Genomic DNA, 25,445 nt, shown 5'->3' on the forward strand with positions numbered 1-25,445 from the left:
AATCAGAGCTTTCTGACCTCCCAATAGACATTGTAAAAGACGCTGTAAACACAGTGCAGAGCTTCCAGGTTCTACGTCAGAACGCCGACTCATTATTGGCCGGCTCCAGCATCGCACGCATGCGTCATGATGTAGAACGTGGAAGCACTGCGCTGTCTATAACGTAACCAGCATCGGAGACTAAACAGGGAAGAGAAAAAAATAAATAAATTGTTGAATAAAGTTATTTTTGTTTTTGCACACAAAGTATTCATTGCTTCATAACATTAAGGTTGAACCACTGCAGTCACATGGACTATTTTAATGATGTCTTTACTACCTTTCTGGACCTTGAAAGTGGTTATGACATTGTCTATAGGGAGGTCAGAAATCTCTGATTTCATCAAAAATATCTTAATTTGTGTTCCAAAGATGAACAAAGGTCTTACGGGTGTGGAACGACATGAGGGAGAGTAATTGATGACAGAATTTCCATTTTTTGGTGAACTAACCCTTTAAATGAACAAATTCAGGAAAATTGGAGTACAAATTCATCTTTATTCAATATTTAATTAAACACTTTTTTTACATTACATTTTCCCCCCTAATTTCATTAATAGGAGCAATCAACATGTCAGTAATTATGTTGCATTAAAAGTGCTTCTGTTGCACTGCAGAATACGGTTCTCACATACAGAGAAAAAGACTTTATAATGCATCTTTGACAGGGTCAGTGGGGTAGCAGCACCTTCCCTCTGCCAATGCAGTTGTGAAAACCCTTGGTCCCATCAGGTCCGACAGGCTGACGCACAACCAGGACACTCAAAGACCTCACAATCTGACTGGGCGTCAACAAGCTACCCATCTCAGGCTGAATGACCTGGGCGGCATTTTTACGTCTCTGGACCCACGGGCTGCTCGTGAACCCCAAGTCATCTGGGGAGAGCTCATCCGAGCCCTTGTACCTGCTGAAGGAGGATGTACCAGCTGCAGTGGGAGTGCTGCTGAGAGGATGCGTGGCCAGAGGAGAGGTCACATGACTGCAAGGAAAAAGCTTGCGAGGCAGGAGGGGGCTTCCAACGGGACTGCACAGAGGATTCCTGTAAGGGTCAGAGCGGAAAGTCGATATCCGCGGGATGGCGAGGGGACTGCCGTAGAGGGCCTGTGGGCGGGAGACTCTGCGATTGGGCCGGGGTGAGGCAGGGGCAAAATCGGACTCTGAAGAGCTGCAAACAGCCGAATCCTCCAAAGAATAAATGTACCGCCTGGCTTTTCTGTTAGGCTTTTTTAAACTGTCATTGTCAATACCTTCTTCTGACTCTTCCTCCACTAGGTTTTGGCTCCATCCTGGCTTACGAGTTCCACGGCTACCCAGCAGGACCACACAAATGCCCCTTCCTCCCTGCTCTTCTGCCTTCAGGGCCTCGTAGGCTTTGCGCGCGCCCTCAAGATACTCGTACTCCACCACAGCACACACTTTGCGCCCCAGTTCGAGGTGTTTCTTAGTATAGCGTTTCAGCTCTGCAGGGATCTCTTTTCCTGGCCGCAGAATGCGGAGAGAAGAAATGGTGCCGTAGGGGGAAAACACCCGCATTGCGGCTTCCATGATGCCTAGCTGCTCCCCACCCGGTGACCCATTTAACTCATCCTTGACTGGGCCAACGCCATCCAGGAAGTTCCAGGCCAGAAGCAGCTTGCTTGTGGGAATGCACAGCAGCCAGTCGGGCACTGGAGTCCTTCGTCGCACCTTGGTACCAATCTCATTCACTTCCAGCAGCGGAGAGGTTCTTGCAGCCGCCAGCGTGGTGCGCCAGTCTCGCGTGAGATCTCTAATCTATGACAAAACAATGAAAAGCACATTTCCTGATGACAACACTTCTACTCAGATCAAGATGATGTTGGTTAATTTAACCCTCATGTACTGTTGTGGGTCATTTTGACCCGTTTTGATTTTTGAGTTGTCGGAAACATCGGTTAACCTATGTTTTTTTTTTTTTCTTGAAATTGTGACTCTCATTTAGGGTCATGAACATGCATGCAAAGTTTCAACATGCTGATGTGTTTTGACATATACACTAAATTTTGGTTACTTTGGTGATGTTCACGGGTCAATTTGACCTGCATATTTTAATGCACTAAGGCAATTGTACAGACCCAAAATAACATGTCTTGGTTATATTTTGTTATTTTAGTTTTTTACTACCCTATGAAGCTAAAAAAGGAGCTTTTCCTCACTTATTTCAATACAAAAAAAATATATTTTGTCAGCCACATATGGTAAAAATGAGCTATCCATTTATTTTTTCAATCTATCTGAAATACTACATTGTTTTTCTTGAAATTTTGTGACTTTCTCATTTAGGGTCATGAACATGCATGCAAAGTTTCAACACGCGGATGTGTTGTGAAATGTGCGTACAGAAATTTTATACGTTCTTACTGTTTGTGGGTCAATTTGACCGGTATGGACAGCCATTCAAAATCAACTACAGACCCAAAACACTTCTGTGTTGTATGTCAGAACTCCTCAACTCTAGTCCTGAAGTGCCAGTGTCTTACAGAGTTTAACAGCTTTTTATTTTCAAAGTGTGTGAAAATATGAAGTTGTTTTACCTGTTAATTGTCTGTCCCACTTTTTGAGCATAGATATGAAAATAACTTTTCTAACTTAAATTGTTAAAAATCTTGAACACTTCAGAGAAGACTTAAGTTTGGTATCTTTTTAAAGGGAACACTTTACAGATTATTATAGAAGTAAAAAAAAAAAAAAGTTATAGAAGTTTATGAAAATGTAAAATATTTTATACAAAATATATTCAACTCTAAAACTTCAAGAAAATCAAAGTTAAACATCTGAACAAGTTCTGTGCTGAATTTTAGGTTATTTAAAAAAAAAAGAAAAGAAAAGTTTGTGCGCAGTACCAAACTTTTCCACTAGATGACATCCAGACTCCACCAGTGACCATATAAGGACTCCATATATGGATTTCCATATATGGTTTGAACCATATTTTTCCAAACTTTTCAAAATATTTATGAAGTAGACATCCTATTCAGAAGAAGCTTGTGCAGTAATGTTAATATTTGATTTGAATTTGATCCCTAAAACACATAAAAAAAACAAACAGAAAGAATCAGAGCGTGTGTTATAGTTTGGCACCACATCACAAATAAAGAATCCATTGCTATTTATCTATTGTCATTTCTTTTGAAAATCAGTCACCAAATATGAAAACTAGAGTCTAAATGCTTTCAAACGATGTCAAGATTACTTTAGGTTTAGACTAAGATATTGTTGTTATAAATTATTAATGGTAAATGTCCCACGAGGGGCAGTCTTAAAAATAGTGGTTAAAAATAATTGTATAAATCATAAATTCAGATATTTATTCTTTGTAATGTGTGAAAAGTATTTATATTAAAAGTTTTATGTAAAAATAATTTGTACATGATTGTATGTTTTTTCATAGTGTGATTTTTGGGGAATTGTATTGAATCCAATTAGGGTCAATTTGACTCGGACCACACAGGCAGTCGGCAGAAATCAAACATTGCATGAGGGTTATTCTCACCTTTTTGAAAGATGTCAGCAGCTTCAAACTAACATAACCCATCTTGTTTCTTTGGACATGTTTAAGCAGAAAAGCATCATCTGATAGATTTTCATCAGAAAGGTAGTTCTCGAGCTGGGCGGCAATTTTTTGTGTCAAATCATCATTTGGAGGAATCCAGAGTTCACCCTCACAGAACTCCTCTTCAAAAACATCAGTCAATTCAGTTGAACTCCTGAAAAACAGTGGTTTAATACATATATTTGGAATTAGCCTACGTTTTTTTTTTTTAGAAAGCTGCCCTCTGTGAATATTAATAATATTAACACTTAAAGGATTAGTTCACTTTCAAATTAAATATTGTGTATATGACTTTCTTCTTTCTGATTTTAATAAATATCCTGATGCATCCGAGCTTTATAATGGCAGTGAACAGGGGTCACGAGTATGAGCTGAAGAAAGTACATCCATCCACATCCATCCAACATAAACGTACTCCACACGGCTCCCGGGGTTAATAAAGGCCTTCTGAAGCGAAGTGAAGCGTTTGTGTAAAAAAAAAAAAAAAAAAAAAATCCATATTTAACAAGTTATGAAGTAAAATATCTAGTATATACAACATACAAAGAAAGTGTAAAACTCTTGCAGTTCAAAAAGCTTATGCTACGTTCTACGCCTTCCCTATTCAACTTATGGAAAAAGTGTAACTGACACGACGTACGTTGAATACGGAAGGCGGTCTAGCGGAAGCTAGATATTTCACTTCATAATTTGTTAAATATGTTTTTTTTTTGTTTGTTTTTTTAAACACACAAATGCATCGCTTCGCTTCAGAAGGCCTTTATTAACCCCTCATAGCCGTGTGGAATACGTTTATGATGATGGATGTGGATGGATGTACTTTCTTCAGCTCATACTCGTTGGTCCCGTTCACCGCCATTATAAAGCTTGGATGCGTCAGGATATTTATTAAAATATCTCCGATTATGTTCATCAAAAAGAAGAAAGTCATATACACCTAGGATGGCTTGAGGGTGAGTAAAGCTTGGGCTGATTTTCATTTAAAAGTGAACTAATCCTTTAATGTAAAGAAAAAAAAAAAAACTTAAAATCTACAACTTATCAATTATCTAACCATTGTCTTACCCGTCCAAACTATCATTTAGCCCATCATCAGTGTATGAGAACAGCCCCTTTGATTGCTGAGTGTCTTCACAATGGAAGATGTCAGTAAAACCGGGTGAGGACATGCTGTTGACAAACTTTACATTGACAAAGGCTGAATTGTATTCGATTAAACTTTAAAATATATATATATATATATATATATATAATTAAACTGCGTTGTAAACAGCCTACCTGACGGCTTCCGTCTGCTTCCCCGTTTACCGCCACACATCCCCTGAAAACAGGTGATCCCTTTTTACAATACTGATTTAAACGTCCCTACGTCACAATTGAAAAAAGATGTCCATAGAAGGTATGCATAGACGTCACTTTCCCGCCGGAACGCGCTCCCTCAGCTGGACTGAGTGGCAAAAGAACCTGCTGGATGACTGGATTTAATAGAGGAAACTGCGAAAACGCGAGTAAAACAAACAATTACACTAAAGGTTGGGCTCGAAAGTGTTCCTTATGACATGTCAAAGAAACCTAATCCATGGATATTGACATGCAGCCGGGAATCGTGTTTCCTGACATTTATATGTGCCTGATTTCGACGCCGGGGAAATACATAAAGCAAATCTGCCTGTGAACGCTTTATATAAATACAATATAGGAATCGGAGTGATCACTTATATCAATGTTATATATTTCGTCATATCGTCCAGCCCTAAACTTGTATAGTTTTTCTCAGTGTTTATTTAAAAAAAAAAAAACACCCAATTATGCAGAATATAAGATGGTAAATATTTAATTGATGAGTTGTCAACACAATACATTACAATACAATATATATAGGGTATGATTTTACCTCAAAATCCAACATTTTGACACAAAAAGATAACTGCAAAACATGTTTCTTCACCTGGAGTCCAGCTGTTTCTGTGAATTGCAGCGACCTATTTGCTTATTTTTTTCTGTAGCTTTCAGCAGTCTGTAAAAATATACCTCAGATTTTGTGTCAAAGCTATTTGTACAGTCAGTCGCAAAGCTCTTTCCCGTTTTGGATGTGTTTTGTGTGTTTTTCGCGGCATTCACGCTGAACACCAATGCTGCCACTCAGTCTTTTGCCACTCAGTGGGCGTAACCTTAGTCATAACGGTCGACGGTGACGTCACGTGCATACCCTTGTTTTGTAACAAATCTGAAATTATTCGGGAGCGTAAATTCATAAGAAAAAAGGTTTAAAGACGTTTGTCAATATTTTTTTTAAATCATTTTTTGTGATAATGACAAACAAGTTACTTGAGATTAAATATTAGATATAATGCACATGCGCACTGAACGCATATCGTCGATCGGAAGCATAAATAATTGAATGCCTATAGACCCAGCCATATTATTTACACTTAATGTCTCTTAATTACTCAATTAGGCCTACAGGCAGCCTCTGTTTCCAAGACCTCACTAATAGGTGTGTTAGTTACTTTGCAACCCATGGACTTTTAGAGACCCTGTAGACATGCAAACCCACCATGGACCCGACTTTTGTGTGTACTGTGAGGGATGAGGTGTCAAGATTAAGTGCAAAGTGTATTCCGAATGAATAGGTACCACGGGGGATCCGTGAGACGGTAGTGCAGGACTCCAACCCCCTACTCGGCTTCCTGTATATTAGAACTGTTAAAAGACAAGTTATTCCTCACGTAGCCTATGTGGCATTCTTCAAAGAGTACGACGAAGGAATCTGATGAAGTCCTGCTAATTATCTAACACGATTCACGGCCAATAAACACGCTCAGGATAATGTGGGCTCAACCATATTATAATTACAGTAACCGTTGCCTTCAGATGTAAGCGACCGGAAGTAGCCATATAGGCTGAAAAATACTAATAACACCGCAGAAAAAAAAAACATTTTCACGTTTACTGAACGATAGAAGGAGATGATTTGACCTGCAAGGCAAAAAGAGTAAATCCAAGAAGCTAATTAAATGTGTAAGGGTGATTCTTCAGTTAGGGATATTTTTTATTATTTAAAAAAAAAAAAAAAAAAATCCTAAATAATAATAATTGAATGAAGATACTTTTAAACATATTTAGATATAAGTTTAGCATGTGCAGGAAGACGATGCATCAGAATGTATTAAATATAAACATATGCTAATTTAGTTGTTATAGCACAAAATGTCAAATATTAAAAGAGCTGGCCTGCTAACTGGGATAATAAGCCCTCTTGGATAAACTTTTACAGAATGTATAAATTACTTTTGCTATAATTCTTATTATATTTTTAAAGTGTCATTAATTTAAAATGCTAAATAAACTACTGTATTTTGACAATTTAGTTAATAATAATTGAACTGATGTCTGACAAAGCAGAATACCAGTATTCTGAAAGGTAAATTTACTGGCATTTGAATATTTACTTATTTAATTGCTCATATTTTAATTGAAGAAATGTCATTATAGCAACACTGTGAATGCAAATTGAATGAGTTCACCTAACTAAGGGGTTTAATAAAAGTGAAGATGTCTGAATTGTACATCTAATTCATGGAAATACTGAATAAAAACCCTATTAATTACAATAATTATTACATTTAGAAATATTAACACCAGTAACAACATGCCACTCTGGGTCATCTTAATTTTATCTTTTTACTTCAAAATAAAAAGTATAACTTTTACTCCACAAATCTAAAAACATCCCTCATTAACAAAGAGATACTTTGATATTCAAAAATAATACAATTTCACTATTTTCCAGAGACACAAAGTTAGATCAATTAAAACTGTTTCGGCTGAATAAATCTCACAAAAATATTGTTCAGATGAAATGACAAAATTAATAGCGTAGCCATTCATCAAAAGTGCTGAGATGAGATTTTGTGCCGTCAGGAGAAGAAAAAAAATGAGGGTGGGTCATCTTACCATCATCATAATGTAAATAAATGTTACACTTAGTTACATTTATGATTTCACTGTCACTGCCTTTACAGAGTGATCGCCTGACAGAATCTAGCAAATCTAAAAAAAAAAAACAATTAATAAAAATAAAGTTATTTTTAAAACTATAATGATTGTTTTGAAGCATTGTATGCTTTAAAATCACCCTAGAGGACAGAAAAGTTCCCCCAATACAAGAACTTACCCGTTTATGAGCCATTTTACAATTAGTTTGCAGTGACCCATCATAACCAGTAGGGGGCGCTCGTTGATAGACGATAGTTCTGCTGAAGTACTGATTTCTGAAATGCTTAGCTTGAACCTCACATCAGCACTATTTATCATATTTTATAGATTATAGCATTTTACTATTAATTCTAATTTATGTCATACAAAATTACAGTTAGTTTCAGATTCCAAGAGTGATGTTGTGATAATTTATAGATCATCTAACAGCAGATGGCGCATTAGAACATTGAATAGATTCAATTCAATCGATTAGAGTTACTGATTGATCTGACTGATATGATAGATAATTTGAGATTTATTTGAAGCACATAAATGCCATATCTGAAAGCGTTGCTGCAGGGACATCCACGCAATGTGCTAAAATGATGACAGAGTTGACCCTGCAGGCATTTCTATTGGTGAAAGTAAATCGATCAAACAATTGAATGCCCCTTAAGATGTTGACCCCAGTGTTTGTGCAGTCGCGTTTCGTAACTCGAGCACAACAAGGTCCCATGATAACATCAACAGCTCTGATCCTGTGACTGTACCGTCTATAATTAGCCGGTGGAACTGGAACAGCCTGGGTGATGAAAGTTCCAGGTAACAAGGAGACAGAAACTCTACTACCTTCTAGAGCCTGCAGACGGTTTGTGTTTTGCAAAACAAAGCACTGGCTTCTGCAAAGATAGACTCAAATAATGCATTATTTCGTCACTGACTTTCCTCAGGATGTCAGGAATCACGAGTCATCACATAAGCCCATGTAAGGGAGTTTCACCAACCAGCTCGTGCAATTTCAGGACGTGGCAAAATGCTATAGATTTGAGAAACACAATGACTACATATGAAATGCACTTGCAATTCAAAAATGAAAACTGAATTATGGCTTCATTAATTTTTGTGCATGATGCAAAGGCTTCAGATATAACTGCAACATGCACATCGAAAGCAACTGGGAAACTCCATCATTTCCATAAGGAAATTCCATCGGTCTCAGTACAAACACATTTAAAGCTACTAGTTGCTTGTTGTACTCGATGTTTGGGGAGAGATTCCGCGAATCAGCCCACGTGGGGTGAAAACAGGAGTTTCCCCCATAACCAATGGTTGAGCGAGCGCAAGCCTCTTGTGGAACATTTCTAACCAATCAGAAAGATTAGCGTTTTGCGAAGCCGCGCCCACTCGAAAGCGGTATATAAGCTCGCGTTTCGCTTGAAGTCGGCAGAAATAAATTCTCAGGCGCAGCGAAACGAGCAAAGGAATACCTGCAACTCTTAAGAGATATTTGGATTATACTTTGGACAAGCATACTTTGACTGGATTTTAATCTCCTGGAGACTTGTGGATTACTATTATTTGAAGCAAAATGACCCTGGAAGAAGTCGTTGGATGCAATATCACTGATAAAAAGTAAGTTCTTCTTATTGCATGCATGAATATCAACTGCGAATCGCAATAGTTGTCTTGCTATATAGACTGTCGCTTACCATAGTCGCATTTTTTTACAGAATGGACACCGTGAACCAAGCATTGGAAGAGCTGCTGGTAGCAGCACAGAGACAGGACTGTCTTACAGTCGGCGTTTATGAGTCTGCAAAACTAATGAATGTGTAAGTATATACTTATGTCTGACTTTACGCACTAGGCTGGTGTTACTATAACGCTTTATCCTCACAATCAGGAGTCTAATTGCAATTTAATTTGATTTACAGTGATCCAGATTGTGTCGTACTGTGCGTTCTGGCCACCGATGAGGAGGACCAGGACGATATTGCGCTGCAGATTCACTTCACGCTCCTTCAGGCGTTCTGCTGCGACAACGACATCAACATCCTGCGGGTGTCTGGTCTGAGGCGCCTCGCGCAGGTGCTCGGCGAGCCAACCACCGTGGACAACAGCGAGCCTAGAGACTTCCACTGCATCCTGGTCACTGTAAGTAGACTTATAATTCGTTTGGCATATGCAACATGTAGTTCGAGTACATCTTGATGTCATATGACTTACGTTGCATTTTATGCATTTTCACAGAACTCTCAATGCCAACCACTCAAATGCCAGGCACTGAAGGACGTGGGCAACTACTGTGAAGAGAGCCGTTGCAAAAACCAATGGATTCCTTATCTGTCCCTGCAAGAACGTTGAACGAGTCGCGATGCTATTGCTGCAAGGAAAGGATGAAAGAGTCATTCTCTGCGAATGAAAGCAAAAGGGGCTCTGCACCAGCCGCCGTTGACTGCTGCGTCACGTGAATGGGCTGTGAGAGAGAAAGTGGAGCTCTTGGAACTGTGCGCACGGTACATTCCACCCTGCCTCTCCAGCTTGTCGTGTCCTCCGTGGGGGGAAAAGTGGTCGTTTTGGTAGCGGAGGAACAAGTTGTGGGAAAATGAACTGCCTGTCGGCGCAAGCTGTGCTGGAGAACTTGCACGCGGGCGGCGTGGGCACGCGCGCGCCCCCGGCTTCATATGTGCAATGGGTTGGAAAGAGAGTGTGCGTCACTGTCGCTGACTGCGGGACGAACATTGTGAAATGTTGAGTGAATAATCTGTGTATAACTATGAACTGCAGTAGCATTTCTGCTAAGCTACAAATGGACTGCAATCGCTTCTGCACTGAGAAGAACAGTGTTTGTGGAACAAAATGAATTCTGCTGAGTTACATACATACTATGAATTGATCCTAGGCTAAGTTATTTCCAGTAATTTAAACAGAGTAATATATGCATTGCTTCTCTTGTCAAATGCAATATTGTTTCAATAAATTATTGTTTGAGAATTGTACTCTTCTGTCTGATGTTTTGCTTTGGGGGATTTAGGGGTGGTAGACAATTCCATAATGTTCCTTATTGGTGACACTAAAGTTTCAAAACAACATTAAGCCTCGCAGTTTCACTTACCTTGGTCAAAGTTTAAAATAACAATTTCCTTGCAAATCCCAGTGTTCTTGCCAAATTTAGTCTGCACTGTACAGCAAGGACTGGGTGGGAATTATCCCAGTGAGGTGTGAATACATTCAGTGGAAATGGTAAGGAACGAGCCCTAAGTGACGTGCAAGCAAATCACAGTTTGCCAAAGGATAGTCTTTGTATCCTCTTGTCCTGGAATCGGCGTCATATCCTTACTGGCACGCAGTTAATTACAACACTGCACTGACAGGAACCAAGACATTTATGTGGAGTTCCGTCAGCTTTGGCAAGCTCTACTCCTCCATAAAGAGACTGTAGAGGGCTTAGATAACCTCCAGAAAATGATCTGACAGTAAGTCATTTAGCAGAGGTTCTATCACAGGTGTCTGGTTACACATCTCTTATTATTTCTATAATAGCTGTGTAGCAGACATTTTGTGACTGTACAGCAATCCCACTTGGGATCATGTCTTCCTCAAGGGCACAATGGTGATGCTAGTTCATGCTTCATCTTTTTCACGGCTTAAATCTAAAAGGTCTGGGTTACTAGGGCAAAGCATTATGCTACCGCCACCTTTCTGTGGCACACTTCTTTGTGAGCTTTGTTTTTCCAACTCCATCCAGTTGTTGTTCAGGTCAGTGTTTTGAACTCTGAGATGAAGAACATACATGCTAACACCTGCTGGTAAACAAACAGTGCATCCTATGAGAGAAACATCAACATCCTGCTGTTCATATGATGTCTATATGATTAATTATGGAGATTTTGCTCAGAATCACAAACACGTTGTTGTGTTATCCTTTTTGTGCACTCATAAATGCTAACTAACAACAAATGCGCTAGCATTGTACAGTCACTGTTAAAATGAACTTGATATTAAAGATCAGGCAGGGGATAATAATAGAAATGAGGAATTAGAGTTTCCAAAATTAGTCTCCTTTGAGATAAAAGGCATTAAGTGTTTTTTTTTTCGGGCATTCCCTGAGCGATTGTGCGTCTGACGTAGGCCGTCTCTGATTACGCATTGGAACCCCGGAAACGTCATTGACCATTTAAGGGCAAATCTAAAAACGCCAAGCATGTTGAGTCTATCAAACACTAGCGCGAAATATAACAATTCTAACCAAATTATCAGCGTTTAAAGCATCACCATATTCATGTTTGTTTGGATAGGGCATCTTCAAGCTGCTCACCGGGTGAGTCGTGCCCAGCGTTTGTGCCGCTGGTATGTGAGGAATGCGGAAATAGTGGCTCTGTTTCCATAGAAGTGCAGCGTGAGAGCATTAGCTGTTTCCCACAAGGTGCGAGAATGAATCAGGGTGTTTTTTTTTTTTTAATCTTATCGTGATCACAGGGAAGAGGGAATAAGTGAAAACAGTCATTTCAATGCTGATGACATTGCTCTATCGGTCCCAAAACGTGGATGATAATAAACTTAGTTCATTGTCGTTGCACTCCAGTGAGCTACTTAGCAAGGTTTATTTTTGAATATCGGGTTTTGTATAGACACTCGGATACAAAAAGCTTCTGACAAAAAAAAAAAAAATGCAGCTCATTGAATGTTGTCACGATATAATTTAAAATTTTTATAAAGCATTTCATGATAACCTATTGCAAAAACAGGGGAAATTGTTTTGATTCTAATTAAAATGATAACATAAAACCCATCATGTGTCATCTTGCCTCATTAGAATTGTGACCTATACAGTCATACAGGCCCTATAAAGTCAAACAAAATGTTTCAATAGGTTAGCAGTGCAAATTACAGATATTACAGGAATACATTAATGTACAAAATAAAAAGATAAACAATGAATAAAAACTACGCAAATTGCAATGACCTTAAAATTCACAGAAATGCATCTGGTATTGTATCGCTCAAATCTCATTTCTAAACTCCTTTTAATAAAAAGCATGACCAAGGCAGAAGTATATACAGGAATAGACTTACACCTACACAAACTGACTCAAAAAAAAGAAAAGAAAGGGAGACCAGTTTTCAGTTTTTTAAAGCACTCATAGTCAGAGCCCCTGCTGAAATTTTCCCTTCTCATAAAGCCTTGATCTGTGTGCGCGCTGTAATGACTCTGTGCCACCCAGTCTGTTTCTATTTGACTCTCGTCTCTGAGGTCGTCAGGTACATTCAGGCTGGCAGTAGCGCTTCTTTCCACTCCCACCCAAATGAGCAGGCAAGACGTGACTCTGGCCAAGTTTACGGCCCATCCTGCAGAGCAGACCAAATGAAACAGACAATAAAACCATAGCTTGTGAATGCTCACATTTTCATTGCACTGTAAGAGTCTTTAATCAGCATTTTATCTCACCACTATAAACGCATTGCTCATGCTTAATTAAAGCTACCAACTATAGGTTACAGCAGATGTTGACAGTCTTTTTAGAGAGGGGGGCTCTATGGCTCTGCAGCGTACAAGGAGCAAGCGCATTTCTGTATTAAGATCAATGGCAAATAAGGGTATATGTCATGATTAACCCTTTAACTAACCCTTTAAACTGATTTAATTTCTATGTTTGCAATCAGATCATTTTAAGATCATCTTCGGACACGTGCTGCAGTGCGGGTGGAGTCGCCGGCAGTGGAAAATGCAGGCGGCGATTGGCAGAGAAAGTGCAGGTGACTGACAGTGCAAGTCTGCAGCCAGACCCTATTGAAACATCTCACCGCTGTACGGCCAGATGATGCGCAAACTACGTTTCTCGGCTGGATAAAGCAAACCAGCGTCTCGCTAGCAAAGTTTTGATAGATAAGGATTGAAATTAAGGTAACTGGACTATTGCGGTGACGTACAGCAAACACGCGTGAGTCCTTTGTATTGATGCGCAAAAAAACCGTGTATGTGCATTCTCACTCTCTGTACTTTCACATTGTTTCTACACACTGTAAAAAAGAATTGTTGGTTTAACTTAAAAAAAGTTACCTGGTTGCCTTAAAATTTTGAGTTCACTGAAATTAAAAATTTGAGTTAATATAATGAAGGTGATTGGTTTAATCAAGAGAAACTCAAGATATTATGTTATATGAACCACATAAATTACGGAAGTTGATTTGACAAAAGAAAAAATGTTGTGATAACAAATCACGAAAAAATTTTTTTACAGTGCACACATTCAGGATAATGTTTTGATTTGTCATGTGTATGTTGCTGTGTTTAGTAATTCTGAATGGATCCGTCCTGTTGGCAAATAATGCAGTCAGGTTGGTTCATGTTATATATATATAATTTTTTATATATATATAAATAAAATAAAAACATAAATAAATAAATATATTTTAAGTGCTTTACAACATATTTTTAAAGTAATGTAAAATAAAATGTTATATTATTAAATATACACTACTGTTCAAAAGTTTGGGATCGGTAAGATTTTTAATGTTTTTAAAAGAAGTTTCGTCTGCTCACCAAGGCTGCATTTATTTAATTAAAAATACAGTAAAAACAGTAATATTTTGAAATATTATTACAATTTAAAATAACTGTTTTCTATGTGAATATATAGTAAAATATAATTTATTCCTGTGATGCAAAGCTGAATTTTCAGCATCATTACTCCATTCTTCAGCGTCACATGATCCTTCAGAAATCATTCTAATATGATTATTTGCTGCTCAAGAAACATTTATTATTATTATTAATTATTTGGTGAATAGAAAGTTCAAATGAACAGCATTTATCTGAAATACAAAGTTTTTGTAACATTATACACTACCGTTCAAAAGTTTGAACAGTAAGAATTTTTTTTTTTTTTTTTTTTTTTAAAGAAATTAAATAAATTAATACTTTTATTCAGCAAGGATGCATTAAATTGATCAAAAGTGACACTAAAGACATTTATAATGTTACAAAAGATTATATTTCAAATAAATGCTGTTCTTTTGAACTTCCTATTCATCAAAGAATCCTGAAAAAAAAAATATTGTACACAATAAATATTTCCTGAGCAACAAATCATCATATTAGAATGATTTCTGAAGGATCATGTGACACTGAAGACTGGAGTAATGATGCTTTGCATCACAGAAATAAATTACATTTTCAAATAGAAAACAGTTATTTTAAATTCTAATAATATTTTACATTTTTACTGTTTTTACTGTATTTTTAATTAAATAAATGCAGCCTTGGCAAGCAGACGAAACTTCTTTTAAAATCATTAAAAATCTTACCGATCCCAATATGAATATACTTAGTAAGTCTCCACCCTTCCCCCCAAAAAATGTAGCATCTCAATAAACATTGTATTCCTCTTCATTTAAAATTCAGAACAGTTATTCCACCTTAATGTCTTTAAACTTTAAAATTAAAGTGAAATATAATCTATTTCAAAATAATAACACAAAATATATTATATCAGTGACACTGAAGTAACACTGTCTCGCCATTGACCCATCATTAAATGTTACACAGCGTCTCTGAACAGTAATCTGGCACTGCTTCCATGAAAACCATCCTGAGTTTCTCTAGGCCTGGGGCAGCTCACGAGGAGTGAACATGACTGCTGCAGAAATCAGCTGGCTAAGCGGTGAATTTAAGGTCTGGTCTGTCACTTGTTGCAGTCACGGTGGAAACAGAGAGTGGGTGAGCTCTAAGAATACGTGCTATTGTACGGCACACTCGCAGCGCAGCTGACCAGACAATAGCTAGCTGTGTGTTCCTCTCCAGACTGCTGGAAAAAGCGTGCACGCGTGCTTAGCCCTAGAGGCGTCACACTGCAGCACAATGGCAGCACCCATAAGTGGCTTAAAAGACTAAATTTGCCTGAACGAGACTGGTGACTGGAGTCAAAAGGACTGGGGAGTGCTGACGTCAAGCCAGAAAAAGTGCGAGAGAGGAAGGGGGGCCGGTAACAGAAACAGCCAGCCTTTTCTTCTCCTTGGCAAAGCCCTCGCTGATTTAAAGTTGCTGACAGTATTTAGTTCAGACGGCAAGGCTATTAATAGAAAGGCCTGCCGGAGTATTTTTAGCACAACAGGGCTATATTTATATCTCAGGGAGTGGTGGCCTTGTAGATAAAATAAGGGGCTTCTTGATTCAGTCATGGACATAAAAACCCAAGACAGATTCTCTTGCCCCTCCTGTGGTTCTCTTGAATTGGCCCGCAACATTTTTTGCCTTGATTGAGAGCGAAACAGAGCCTCTCTTTTTCAAACTGTGTGCAGTGCTGGCCGGTTGCAGGAGTGGTCGGGACACACAGTTGCCTTGCATCTTAGCCATAATTATAGACTTGTTTTAAGCCCCCTACCACCCCATTTACCTCGAACTGTAACCAACCGGTCCATCCACACCCGTACACCCCCCGCTCACCATATGAACACATATGTCAGTGATTCTCCATGAAACTGGCCTTTCATTAAATAAAACCACACCTATTTTAATGACCTCTATGCATTAGGGTCAACGACAATGAAGGGTGTCCAATATGAGCAGAAAGAAAAATCTTTTAAAAATCTAGCCAAGTTCTTAAAAAAGCAGTCGCAGTATTTAATTTGGTTTACAAAAACTTTTAAACCATTTTCAAGAACAGTTTTGGTTTAATCACTAAAGAGTAAAAGCATTTTCCTTTTATCTTGAATACACATGAGCATGTTAATCTAAACCATTGTTTAATTTTTAAAAAAAATAATGCATATAATAGTTTTTTAAACCAGTTTCACAGACTGTGATGATGAGTTTTCAGTTATTCAGTGTTGGGGAAAGTTACTTTTAAAAGTACTGAGTTACAATTTTGCGTCACTCCCTAAAAAAGTAACTTATTGCATTACTTAGTTACTTTTTATTAGAGATGCACTATGCTAAATTTCTGAGTGATATCTGCCGAAACTGATAACGATACCGATAGTTTGTCTTCTTTTAAATTAATGATTATATTTTTAATGATTATATTTTGAAAGAAATGCAAATAAAAACTTTATTCTCTCCATTTCATCAACTTGTATCAGAGTAACTGGTATCAGTTATAAACAAACACATTACTCAAATTAATATTAACACACATTAACTAAATTCTGAAGATTAAATTAATATTTCTTAACTTTCTGAATGGTATTAATTCATATAATTACTATTAATATTGAACATCAAACTGGTTTCTTAGCATTTTCTTTACATAAAGCCCTCTTTTGATTGACAGGATATATCGGCCCTGACATTCAGCTATTTTTAAACTATCGTCCGATATCCGAATGTGAAAATTTGCTTTTATCGGCCGATACCGATAATTGGCCGATATATCGGTGCATCTCGTTACTTTTGCGTTACTCAGCTGCGACTGGCCTTGCTTGTTTGTTTTTTACATAAAAAAGTTATATTGTTGGCAAATGTAAAGGCAAACGTAATACGCCTCAGGTTGAATGAAATGCGAATCCACGCCTGTACAGCAGAGGGCGCAGCTCAAACAAACTTTTCAGCTGTGCTGCCATTCTGGATCGCAGAAGAAAAGGACGCAAGAGAAGAAAGTTCAACACTACGGCTGCGTCCAAAAACCTAGGAAGCTGACCTATCAGGCAATGACTTTCCAGGCAGCGTTTGCGCACGAGGGCACCTCACGAAACTGATTTCGGACAGACTTCTGAGGCAGCGTAATAGTTTAATGATCTACCGCAAAATAGCGCGAGCTTTGGTGAGAACTAAACAAATATTTAATTACTACAGTAGTAATTTCTCGCTAGAAATGACATCAAAGGTGGAAAATGTTACTCAAAAACATACATTTACACACAAACTGACCAGCAAATGCAGCTTTCGGACGCCATCTTTAATTTTCTAGTTCAAGTCACAGAATGGACGCACAGGATATCAAAGGCAGTGAAGGATACATCTATGCTGCCTTCAGAAATCGATCAGATGAAGGTATCTCAGGAAACAGGAAGCGAAGCTAACATTGGATTCGGACGTGCCTTGATGCCTTCCTACCTTGAAACGTGTCCTCCGAAGGCAGCATTTTCCAGTTTTCGGACGCAGCCTATATGAGTCTGGGAATTGTAGATTATGTGGATTAGCAGAAACTGTAGAGCATGTATTAATATATTGCACTGCTTATGAAAATGAAAGGGCATTTCTGTTGGAGGAATTAAAAGAAATGGGGATAGGAAATCTTACACTTAAAACTCTGCGGAATAATGGATTGCATTATATTACATTAACAACATACTTAAGAAAGGTAGACCTGTTTAATAGGATTTAGGATTTTTTTATATATATATAAATATTATTTATTAATTATATAGTTCTTCCTATTCCATCAATGGTCCACACTCCAGCCCAGTAGGTGGCGGGAATGCACCTATCGTTTGTTTGCCAACCACCATAAAACACCGAAAGAAGAAGAAACACTCTTACTTGAAACTTTTTATCTAAAGTCATTTTTTCTTATTAGTGTGGTTGAATTGGATCATCGAAGGTCAGCAGCAAAGACATTGGTTAATAAAGTGAGATTAAATACATAAAGTATATTTGTATTATTTAATGTTTTTAATCCTTGCAGGTTTGCGTAATATTCTGTGCATTTGTAATCCGTCGGTCAAACCTCATAACTCCTCTCTACCTCTATAGTGATCGAAGTGCCCAACTATGACAACTTCCACTTCTAAGATAGCCAAAAATGTGAAAAGGCACTTCACATCCAGGACCGGAACTTTCTGCTTTAAAAAATTTATTTTAAAAACATATTTTAAAACAGAGTTCTAATTTTGCTCTCTGTTTCTATCGTCTGTCGTGTGAATGTTCCCGGCTGAATCTGGCCAGCTATAATCTTTGTTCTTTTGCACTGACGCTGATGAGAGCGCTGTAAAGCCCGTTATTGTACACCTGATGTCTTAGCTTTGAGAGAGCTGCTGCTAATTTGGTCTTCGATCCAGAAGCATCGGCAGACGTCTGACTACGAGCACTGCCCATTCTTCTTATGAGTCATGACCTCCTCCAGAGCTCAATAGATTCAGCCTTTACTGTCGTTTGAAGTGTCAGACCATCTGCAGTGAAGACACCAGTGATGCATCAGGTTGCGTAAGATGTATAGTTTAAAATGTGATTTTTCAGATCACTTTCAGAGAGTGAAATCACATCCAGCCGAGACATTTATAAGATAAGAAATAAAATCGGATCTGGGCCAGAACTGCATGCGCTGATTCAGACAAGACGTCGTAAGCGTAAAGTCTGGCATAATCATGCATGCGAGTGTGAATCAGAGAGCGTTATCATGGTAACAGTTAAATGAACTTTGGATCATGGGTGGTCTCATTTAGTGTTATGGGCAAGTTCTACCCAAGAAAAAATTAATTTGTTCTGTTTAAAGTCGTTTACAGTGGGGAGATCAAGGGCAAATGCTCGCTCCTGGTGGAGATTTTATTCAAAGCCTTAACAAGCACAACATGGCAGCGTTTTCTACTGGTAATTTAAATGGCTTTTATGACTTCACACTTAACTCAGTCTTAAATATTCAGTATGAGGTGCAGTGTTTGCTATAATTTGAGCTTTTAAGTATTTCCAAGTGATAGGTTTTATTAATGCTGACAAAGAAAACTAACACAATACACTCTTCATGCCACCTAATAATCCTGCATGCTGTTCATTTATCAAACAGTGCATACATGCATTTCATTTAGAAAGGGGCTGCAGCATTGCTATAGTTAGCTTTCCAACTGATGAGCTTTATCAGTGCTGAGACAAAGACAACATCAAATAAACTTGCATTTATACAGTTATGTTTTCATGCATTGCATGCATGTGTTTCATTTAAAAAGGGTTTGCAGTATTGCTATACAGTAGTTTGAGCTTTTATTTGCTTATGTATTTCCAAGTCATGAGCTTTTCCATGCTAACAGACAACAACACGTGCACTATTCTCTTCACACCTTGCAATAATGCTGTTTTGAATGCATTGCATGCATGCATTTCTTTCAGTAAAGTGTTCCAGCATTGCTATAATTGGGGTTTTTGAGATTTTGTAAGCGATGGACTTTGTCCACGCTGTCAAAAACAACCAACATTTAAAGGGTTAGTTCACCCAAAAAATGAAAATTCTGTCATTAATTACTCACCCTCATGTCGTTCCACACCCGTAAGACCTTCGTTCATCTTCAGAACACAAATTAAGATATTTTTGATAAAATCCGATGGCTCAGTGAGGCCTGCATTGACAGCAAGATAATTAACACTTTCAATGTCCAAAAAGCTACTAAAGACATATTTAAAACAGTTTATGTGACTACAGTGGTTCAACCTTAATATTATAAAGCGATGAGAATACTTTTTGTGCGGCAAAAAAACAAAATAACGACTTTATTCAACAATATCTAGTGATGGCCGATTTCAAAACACTGCTTCATGAAGCTTCGAAGCTTAACGAATCTTTTGTTTTGAATCAGTGGTTCAGAGCATGTATCAAACTGACAAAGTCACGCCCCCATTGGTGAACCATTGAAATTTCGAAACACCTATGATGTAACGAAGACTCATTTACTGAAATCACGCTCTGAACCACTGATTCGAAACAAAAGATTTGTAAAGCTTCGAAGCTTCATGAAGCAGTGTTTTAAATCGTCCATCAGTAGATATTGTTGAATAAAGTTGTTATTGTGTTGGTGCACAAAAAATATTCTCGTCGCTTCATAACATTAAGGTTGAACCACTGTAGTCACATGAGCTGTAGCCACATTTATTGTTTTAAATATGTTTTAGTACCTTTCTGGGTATTGAAAGTGTTAATTATCTTGCTGTCAATGCAGGCCTCACTGAGCCATCAGATTTCATCAAAAATATCTCAATTTGTGTTCTGAAGATGATCGAAGGTCTTACGGGTGTGGAACGACATAAGGGTGAGTAATAAATGACATAATTTTCATTTTTGGGTGAACTAACCCTTTAAGCATGCACTTAGATCAGTATGGGGTTGCAATATTACTATAGTTTGCACTTTAAAGAGATTGGCTTTGCATGTGCTTAGAAAGGCAACTAACACACATAGTATACTCATTATCTTTTGCAAAAAGTCTGCATTCTATTTTTCATGCACCCCATGCATATATTTCCTTTAGTATGAGGTTGCAATATTGCTATATTTTGAACTTTATGTATTTCCAAGTGATGGACATACATGCATTTCACGCATGACTTTTTTCCTTTTGAAGTCTTTGCAAGCACAGCATGCCTTTCGAATAAACGACACAAACGTTGTGCACTTAAAGTGTCCTCTGTGTTCTGTAGTCTGCTGAGGTCCTTCTGAGTTAACTCAAAGTAACCAACAGTGGAATTTCACCTCAGGCTTCACTAACACAAGAGGAGCCATTGTTTGGCCTCATGTGCTTGTGTCTTTGTTTGAGGTGGCAGTTAATTGAAAGGTACGTGCAAAAGCGGCAGGAAGCCTTTAATGACACAAGGCCTTCATGTGGACGTTCCAGAGTGAGATTTGTGCTCACGCCAACAGGTCTGACTGACCCGCAGAGTTGAAAGGAATCTTTAAGTGCAACCCATTTGTACTTCACCAATCCCGAGCACCAGTCACAGTGGATAGGTGGTTGGAGGGGTTGGGTGGGTTGTGGGATGGGGTGAGAGAGAGAGTGGGAGTTACAGGGTGTGGTGACTGAAGTTAAACTGCAGAAATGGGTGAAGGGAGGATACAGAGACAGTTTCAGTTAGCCGTTCTTATTAATATCACAGTGGCATTCCCAGTGGAGTAATCTTGACTACATAAGAGATTGAACTTCACTGAATGGAAAATGGAAGAAAAAAGATATTCGATTAATTTTACCCACAAGAAGTTGAATAAATGTTTAGTTACTTCTTTAACTTCTTGCTTTATTTATTGCAAAACGGAAGATTATGGGGCAAGTCGTTCCAGAAGAATGATCAATTCTGCAACACTTTTCAGATACATTAAGATTAGTTAATGCAAAAGCTTACATGAAATAACAATGAACAATATGTTTAATCAAAACTACTAATCTTGGTTAATGCTAACATATTCTAATGCATTTTTAACATGGCAATTTAAAGGGGTCCTTGATTATGATTTCACTTTTTTAACTTTAGTTAGTGTGTAATGTTGCTGTTTGAGCACAAACAACATCTGCAAAGTTACGACGCTCAAAGTTCAATGCAAAGGGAGATATTTTCTTTTACAGAAATCACTTTTTAAGGACTACAACGAGCTTCCTCCCGGGTTAATGACATCACAAGCCCCAAAATTTACATAAACCCCGCCCCGAGAACACACAACAAAGGGGGCGAGGTCTTCACAAATGAGGGTCAATTCAACGCTGGATTTGCACATGCTAGTGGATGAGTTGAATCAACTCCACAGCAACTACATAAATTTATCCACTAACCGTTCAGAAATGTCTAAAAGTTGTAACTTCTTCCTGAGTCTCTCCATCAGTGTCGACTCCGGTTTGAACAATGTAAGGCTGAACACCGTTACTGACAATCCTCATTTTGGCTGCGTGAGATTCTCCAGCTTTGTTGTTGTTGAGCGACCGAAGCGTGAGCTGTTAAAGCCCCGCCCTCTTCTTGAAAGGGGGCGGGAGCAGCAGCTCATTTGCATTTAAAGGGACACACACAAAAATGGCGTGTTTTTGCTCACACCCAAATAGGGGCAAATTTGACAAGCTATAATAAATGATCTGTGGGGTATTTTGAGCTGAAACTTCACAGATACATTCTGGGGACACCAGAGACTTATATTAGATCTTGTAAAAGAGGCATTATAGGTCCCCTTTAAAATAACAAATATAAAATAAACATTATTTAATGTCTTACGAACCAACATGAATTACATTTGTTAAATAGTATATGTAAAAATTAACATTAACCTACTTTGACAATGCTTGTTGTTCATTGTTCATGGTACCTAATGTATTAACTAATGTTAAAAAATTGAACCTTATTGTAAAATATTACCATTGTTTCTGTTATACAAAAATATTATGTCACCTGAGGAGGTGACTAAATCATTCTTATAGCCACTGAACTACTGTTATGTGCTATAATCGTAATGAATTCATTGCCTCTACATAAACTGTATGTTGCTTGAACATATCGTAAGTTTACTAACTTTACATGGTCATGACAGGAAATGAACACTGTGAACAAAGTAGATTAGTAAGTGATTTTATGACACTAGTCTCAAGCTAACATGTATAACGGTTAAGTTTTGTGGTTATACTTTTTGAATGCACTAACTTGTATCCTGCTGCAATGCCTTATAGACTTCCATGGAAAGTGCATTACTACAAACACAAAACAAGCCAACTTTCTTACACCACATCAAAGGCACAAAATCTTGTAAGTTTGTGTCATTCTACCTAACAAAACCTGAATAGTTAGATCCATGCGCTCTGTATATTTTCTTAACTTGTAGTTAAATGCAAAGTGGTGCAACACAAAATGCAGGATAGGCTTAAAAATGCCATGATGATAAAATTGCCCCAAAGAAATTTTATATTTTGCTTTTGAATTGGTAGCTATGTGTCCAGAGTTTGTGAGTTATAATTACGATCAAAGAGATTGAGCCCCCGACCTCAAGCACAGGGCTGACTCAATGCGACTTACCGACACTAAAAATAGAAACGACCCCATTGCCATGGACACACACCCTCTTGTTATCCCTATTTTCTGACCAACAAAAAGAAGATGGGAGGGGCAGTGTGTGTGCATGGTTTTGTATGGGGGGTACGGAAGAGTTGCTCTGGAAAGTTGACTCATTCAATTGTCCCACAATTGCTGCTGCTGCTGCCTGAAACTCTGGCATCCAGAAACCAGAATCCCTCCTTCACTTTTCAGGATATATTTAGCATTTCCAGTGGCTCCCAATAGAGAGTTGCTCTCTGAAAGGTGAGGAAAAATGTGCAAAACAGAAAGGCCAGAACATTCCAGACAGATTTCGTACAGTGGCTACGACTGGGAAACATGTTAATCTGCTTATTTATGGACACTTACACACACACACACACACAGAGAAAGATCCCTGGCTGACTCACTTATGCCACAGGCTGGGATAAACGTCTGGACAGAAAGTGCTTCCACCCGACCATCATAGGAGTAATAATCACCTCACTTCTGGAGCTAAATAAACTTCACACATACACACAGTGGCTTGAAATGGAAATGGGTGCTTCGGGTAGAATAACCACAACAACACAACCCTCCTCTCAGTGGAGAAATGTGGCGAGAAGCTCCATATTTAAATCATTTTGTTCGTCTACAGACTTTAGCTAAACTCAAGTCGCCCTAATACGCCTATTTGGCCCATACACAATTAAACTCTCCTCGGAACGGCGCCGATCTCAATGCTGGAACATGCATGAGTCTGACCAGACAGCTTCTCCCTCATTACCCATATAAAAATATGTGTCTATTCCTAAACGCTGATCCCACACAAATGTCACAGCCTTCTAAAATTAGTACTGAGCTGCACACTGAAACAATCACTTCTGATATTATGTATAACTGGGATATTTTTGGCCATAACAGCACAGGATGCAATGCGTACAACTGTCTCTGTTCATCTTCAGAACACAATTGAAGATATTTTTGATGAAATCCAAGAGGTTTTTTTTTAATCCCCCATAGAAAGCAATGTAAATGCCATCATTTGAGGTCCAGAAAAGTAGTAAAGACATTGTTAAAATAGTCAACGTGAATGACCTTAATGTTATGAAGCGACGAGAATACTTTTTGTGCGCAAAAACAAAACAAAAATAATGACTTTATTTAACAATTTCTTCTGTAACCTGTCATTCTCGTACGCAGTTGACACAAGTCGTCATTTTTGTTTTGTTTTTGCGCACAAAATGTATTCTCATCACTTCATAATATTAAGATTGAACCACTGTAGTCACGATGACTATTTTAATGATGTCTTTACTACTTTTCTGGACCTTGAACGATGGTAAAAACCTCTCGGATTTCATCAAAAATATCTTAATTTGTGTTCTGAAGATGAACGAATGTCTTACGGGTTTGGAACGACATGAGGGTGAGTAATTAATGACAGAAATTTAATTATTGGGTGAACTGATGCTTTAAAGGCCCACTGAAGTGCCTTGAAACGCACATCATTACTCAGTATGTTGATGTAATTTCCATTGAAACAGAAAACAAAGCTGAAAACAGAAAACAAAGCTTTCCTCCATTGCTCGGCTGTGATTTTTACCAGGTTTGTACAAAGTACTAATAAAGTAAGACAGTAATATTGAAAGACCTAATTAAATACACACCTTATTGATGATGCATACTATGTACAGGCAAGCAGATGAACCCAGAATATAAGCGAAACACAGTTTCTCGTTAAGTGTTTTTCCATAGAAAAGCATTATAAAAAAAACACTTAACCGTTTAATATTCTGGGCTCATCATCATCTATAGTATTCATCATCAATAAGGTGTATACTGGATTTGGTCTTTTAATTTCACTGTTTTAGTACATTAAGGCACTTTAAGTGTTTTTCACGTTAAGCGTTTCAGAACGGCTCACTGTTTTTAGTGACTGAAATTCTACAGCTGGTGCTAAAAATTGCATTTTATTCACATATTTTTGTTTTTCTTTTTTTGAGATGGAAAATCGACAGGACTGTAATGCAGTTCTATGGATGTTTTGCCCGCCCGGTCTCTGTGCCAGTCACATGACTGAAAACCATGAATACTGTGTATCATTTTAAACTGATTTGTCAAATGTATTTATTTATTTTGCAGTGTTTAACTCATATTTAAAAGTGGAA

General features: G+C 38.0%; 3 protein-coding genes across 4 annotated transcripts in view; 2 read left to right on the top strand and 1 right to left on the bottom strand.

The window, feature by feature from the left end:
• ranbp3a (RAN binding protein 3a) overlaps positions 1–25,445 on the top strand; it is a 386,526-nt gene that overhangs the window by 106,750 nt on the left and 254,331 nt on the right. The gene's annotated exons all lie outside the window — the stretch shown is intronic.
• larp6b (La ribonucleoprotein 6, translational regulator b) lies at positions 518–5,052 on the bottom strand. 2 transcript variants are annotated; one of them, XM_051912688.1, is made up of 4 exons: positions 4,890–5,052; positions 4,677–4,792; positions 3,552–3,765; positions 518–1,813 (listed from the first exon to the last, which is right to left on the bottom strand). In XM_051912688.1, exons 2-4 carry the CDS (start codon positions 4,778–4,780, stop codon positions 710–712), a joined length of 1,422 nt encoding a protein of 473 aa, XP_051768648.1. In that variant the 5' UTR covers positions 4,781–4,792; positions 4,890–5,052; the 3' UTR covers positions 518–709. The 2 variants fall into 2 exon arrangements, with proteins under 2 accessions (XP_051768648.1, XP_051768649.1); XM_051912689.1 differs by having other exon boundaries at positions 4,677–4,781; positions 4,890–5,037.
• gadd45ba (growth arrest and DNA-damage-inducible, beta a) lies at positions 9,014–10,591 on the top strand. The gene is made up of 4 exons (XM_051912730.1): positions 9,014–9,224; positions 9,323–9,424; positions 9,527–9,746; positions 9,843–10,591. Exons 1-4 carry the CDS (start codon positions 9,181–9,183, stop codon positions 9,954–9,956), a joined length of 480 nt encoding a protein of 159 aa, XP_051768690.1. The 5' UTR covers positions 9,014–9,180; the 3' UTR covers positions 9,957–10,591.

The sequence above is a fragment of the Ctenopharyngodon idella genome, chromosome 11 (genome assembly GCF_019924925.1).
Source record: "Ctenopharyngodon idella isolate HZGC_01 chromosome 11, HZGC01, whole genome shotgun sequence".
Lineage (NCBI taxonomy): Eukaryota > Metazoa > Chordata > Actinopteri > Cypriniformes > Xenocyprididae > Ctenopharyngodon > Ctenopharyngodon idella.

Bases quoted from the DNA above. Each gene is read 5' to 3' on its own strand.
- larp6b (XM_051912688.1), bottom strand. From the start codon at position 4,780: ATGTCCTCACCCGGTTTTACTGACATCTTCCATTGTGAAGACACTCAG. The intron at 3,766-4,676 runs GTAAGACAATGG...ACTGTTTTTCAG, and splicing joins CTAAATGATAGTTTGGACGG to GAGTTCAACTGAATTGACTG. The intron at 1,814-3,551 runs GTGAGAATAACC...GTTTTGTCATAG, and splicing joins TGCTGACATCTTTCAAAAAG to ATTAGAGATCTCACGCGAGA.
- gadd45ba (XM_051912730.1), top strand. From the start codon at position 9,181: ATGACCCTGGAAGAAGTCGTTGGATGCAATATCACTGATAAAAA. The intron at 9,225-9,322 runs GTAAGTTCTTCT...ATTTTTTTACAG, and splicing joins TGCAATATCACTGATAAAAA to AATGGACACCGTGAACCAAG. The intron at 9,425-9,526 runs GTAAGTATATAC...TTTGATTTACAG, and splicing joins TCTGCAAAACTAATGAATGT to TGATCCAGATTGTGTCGTAC.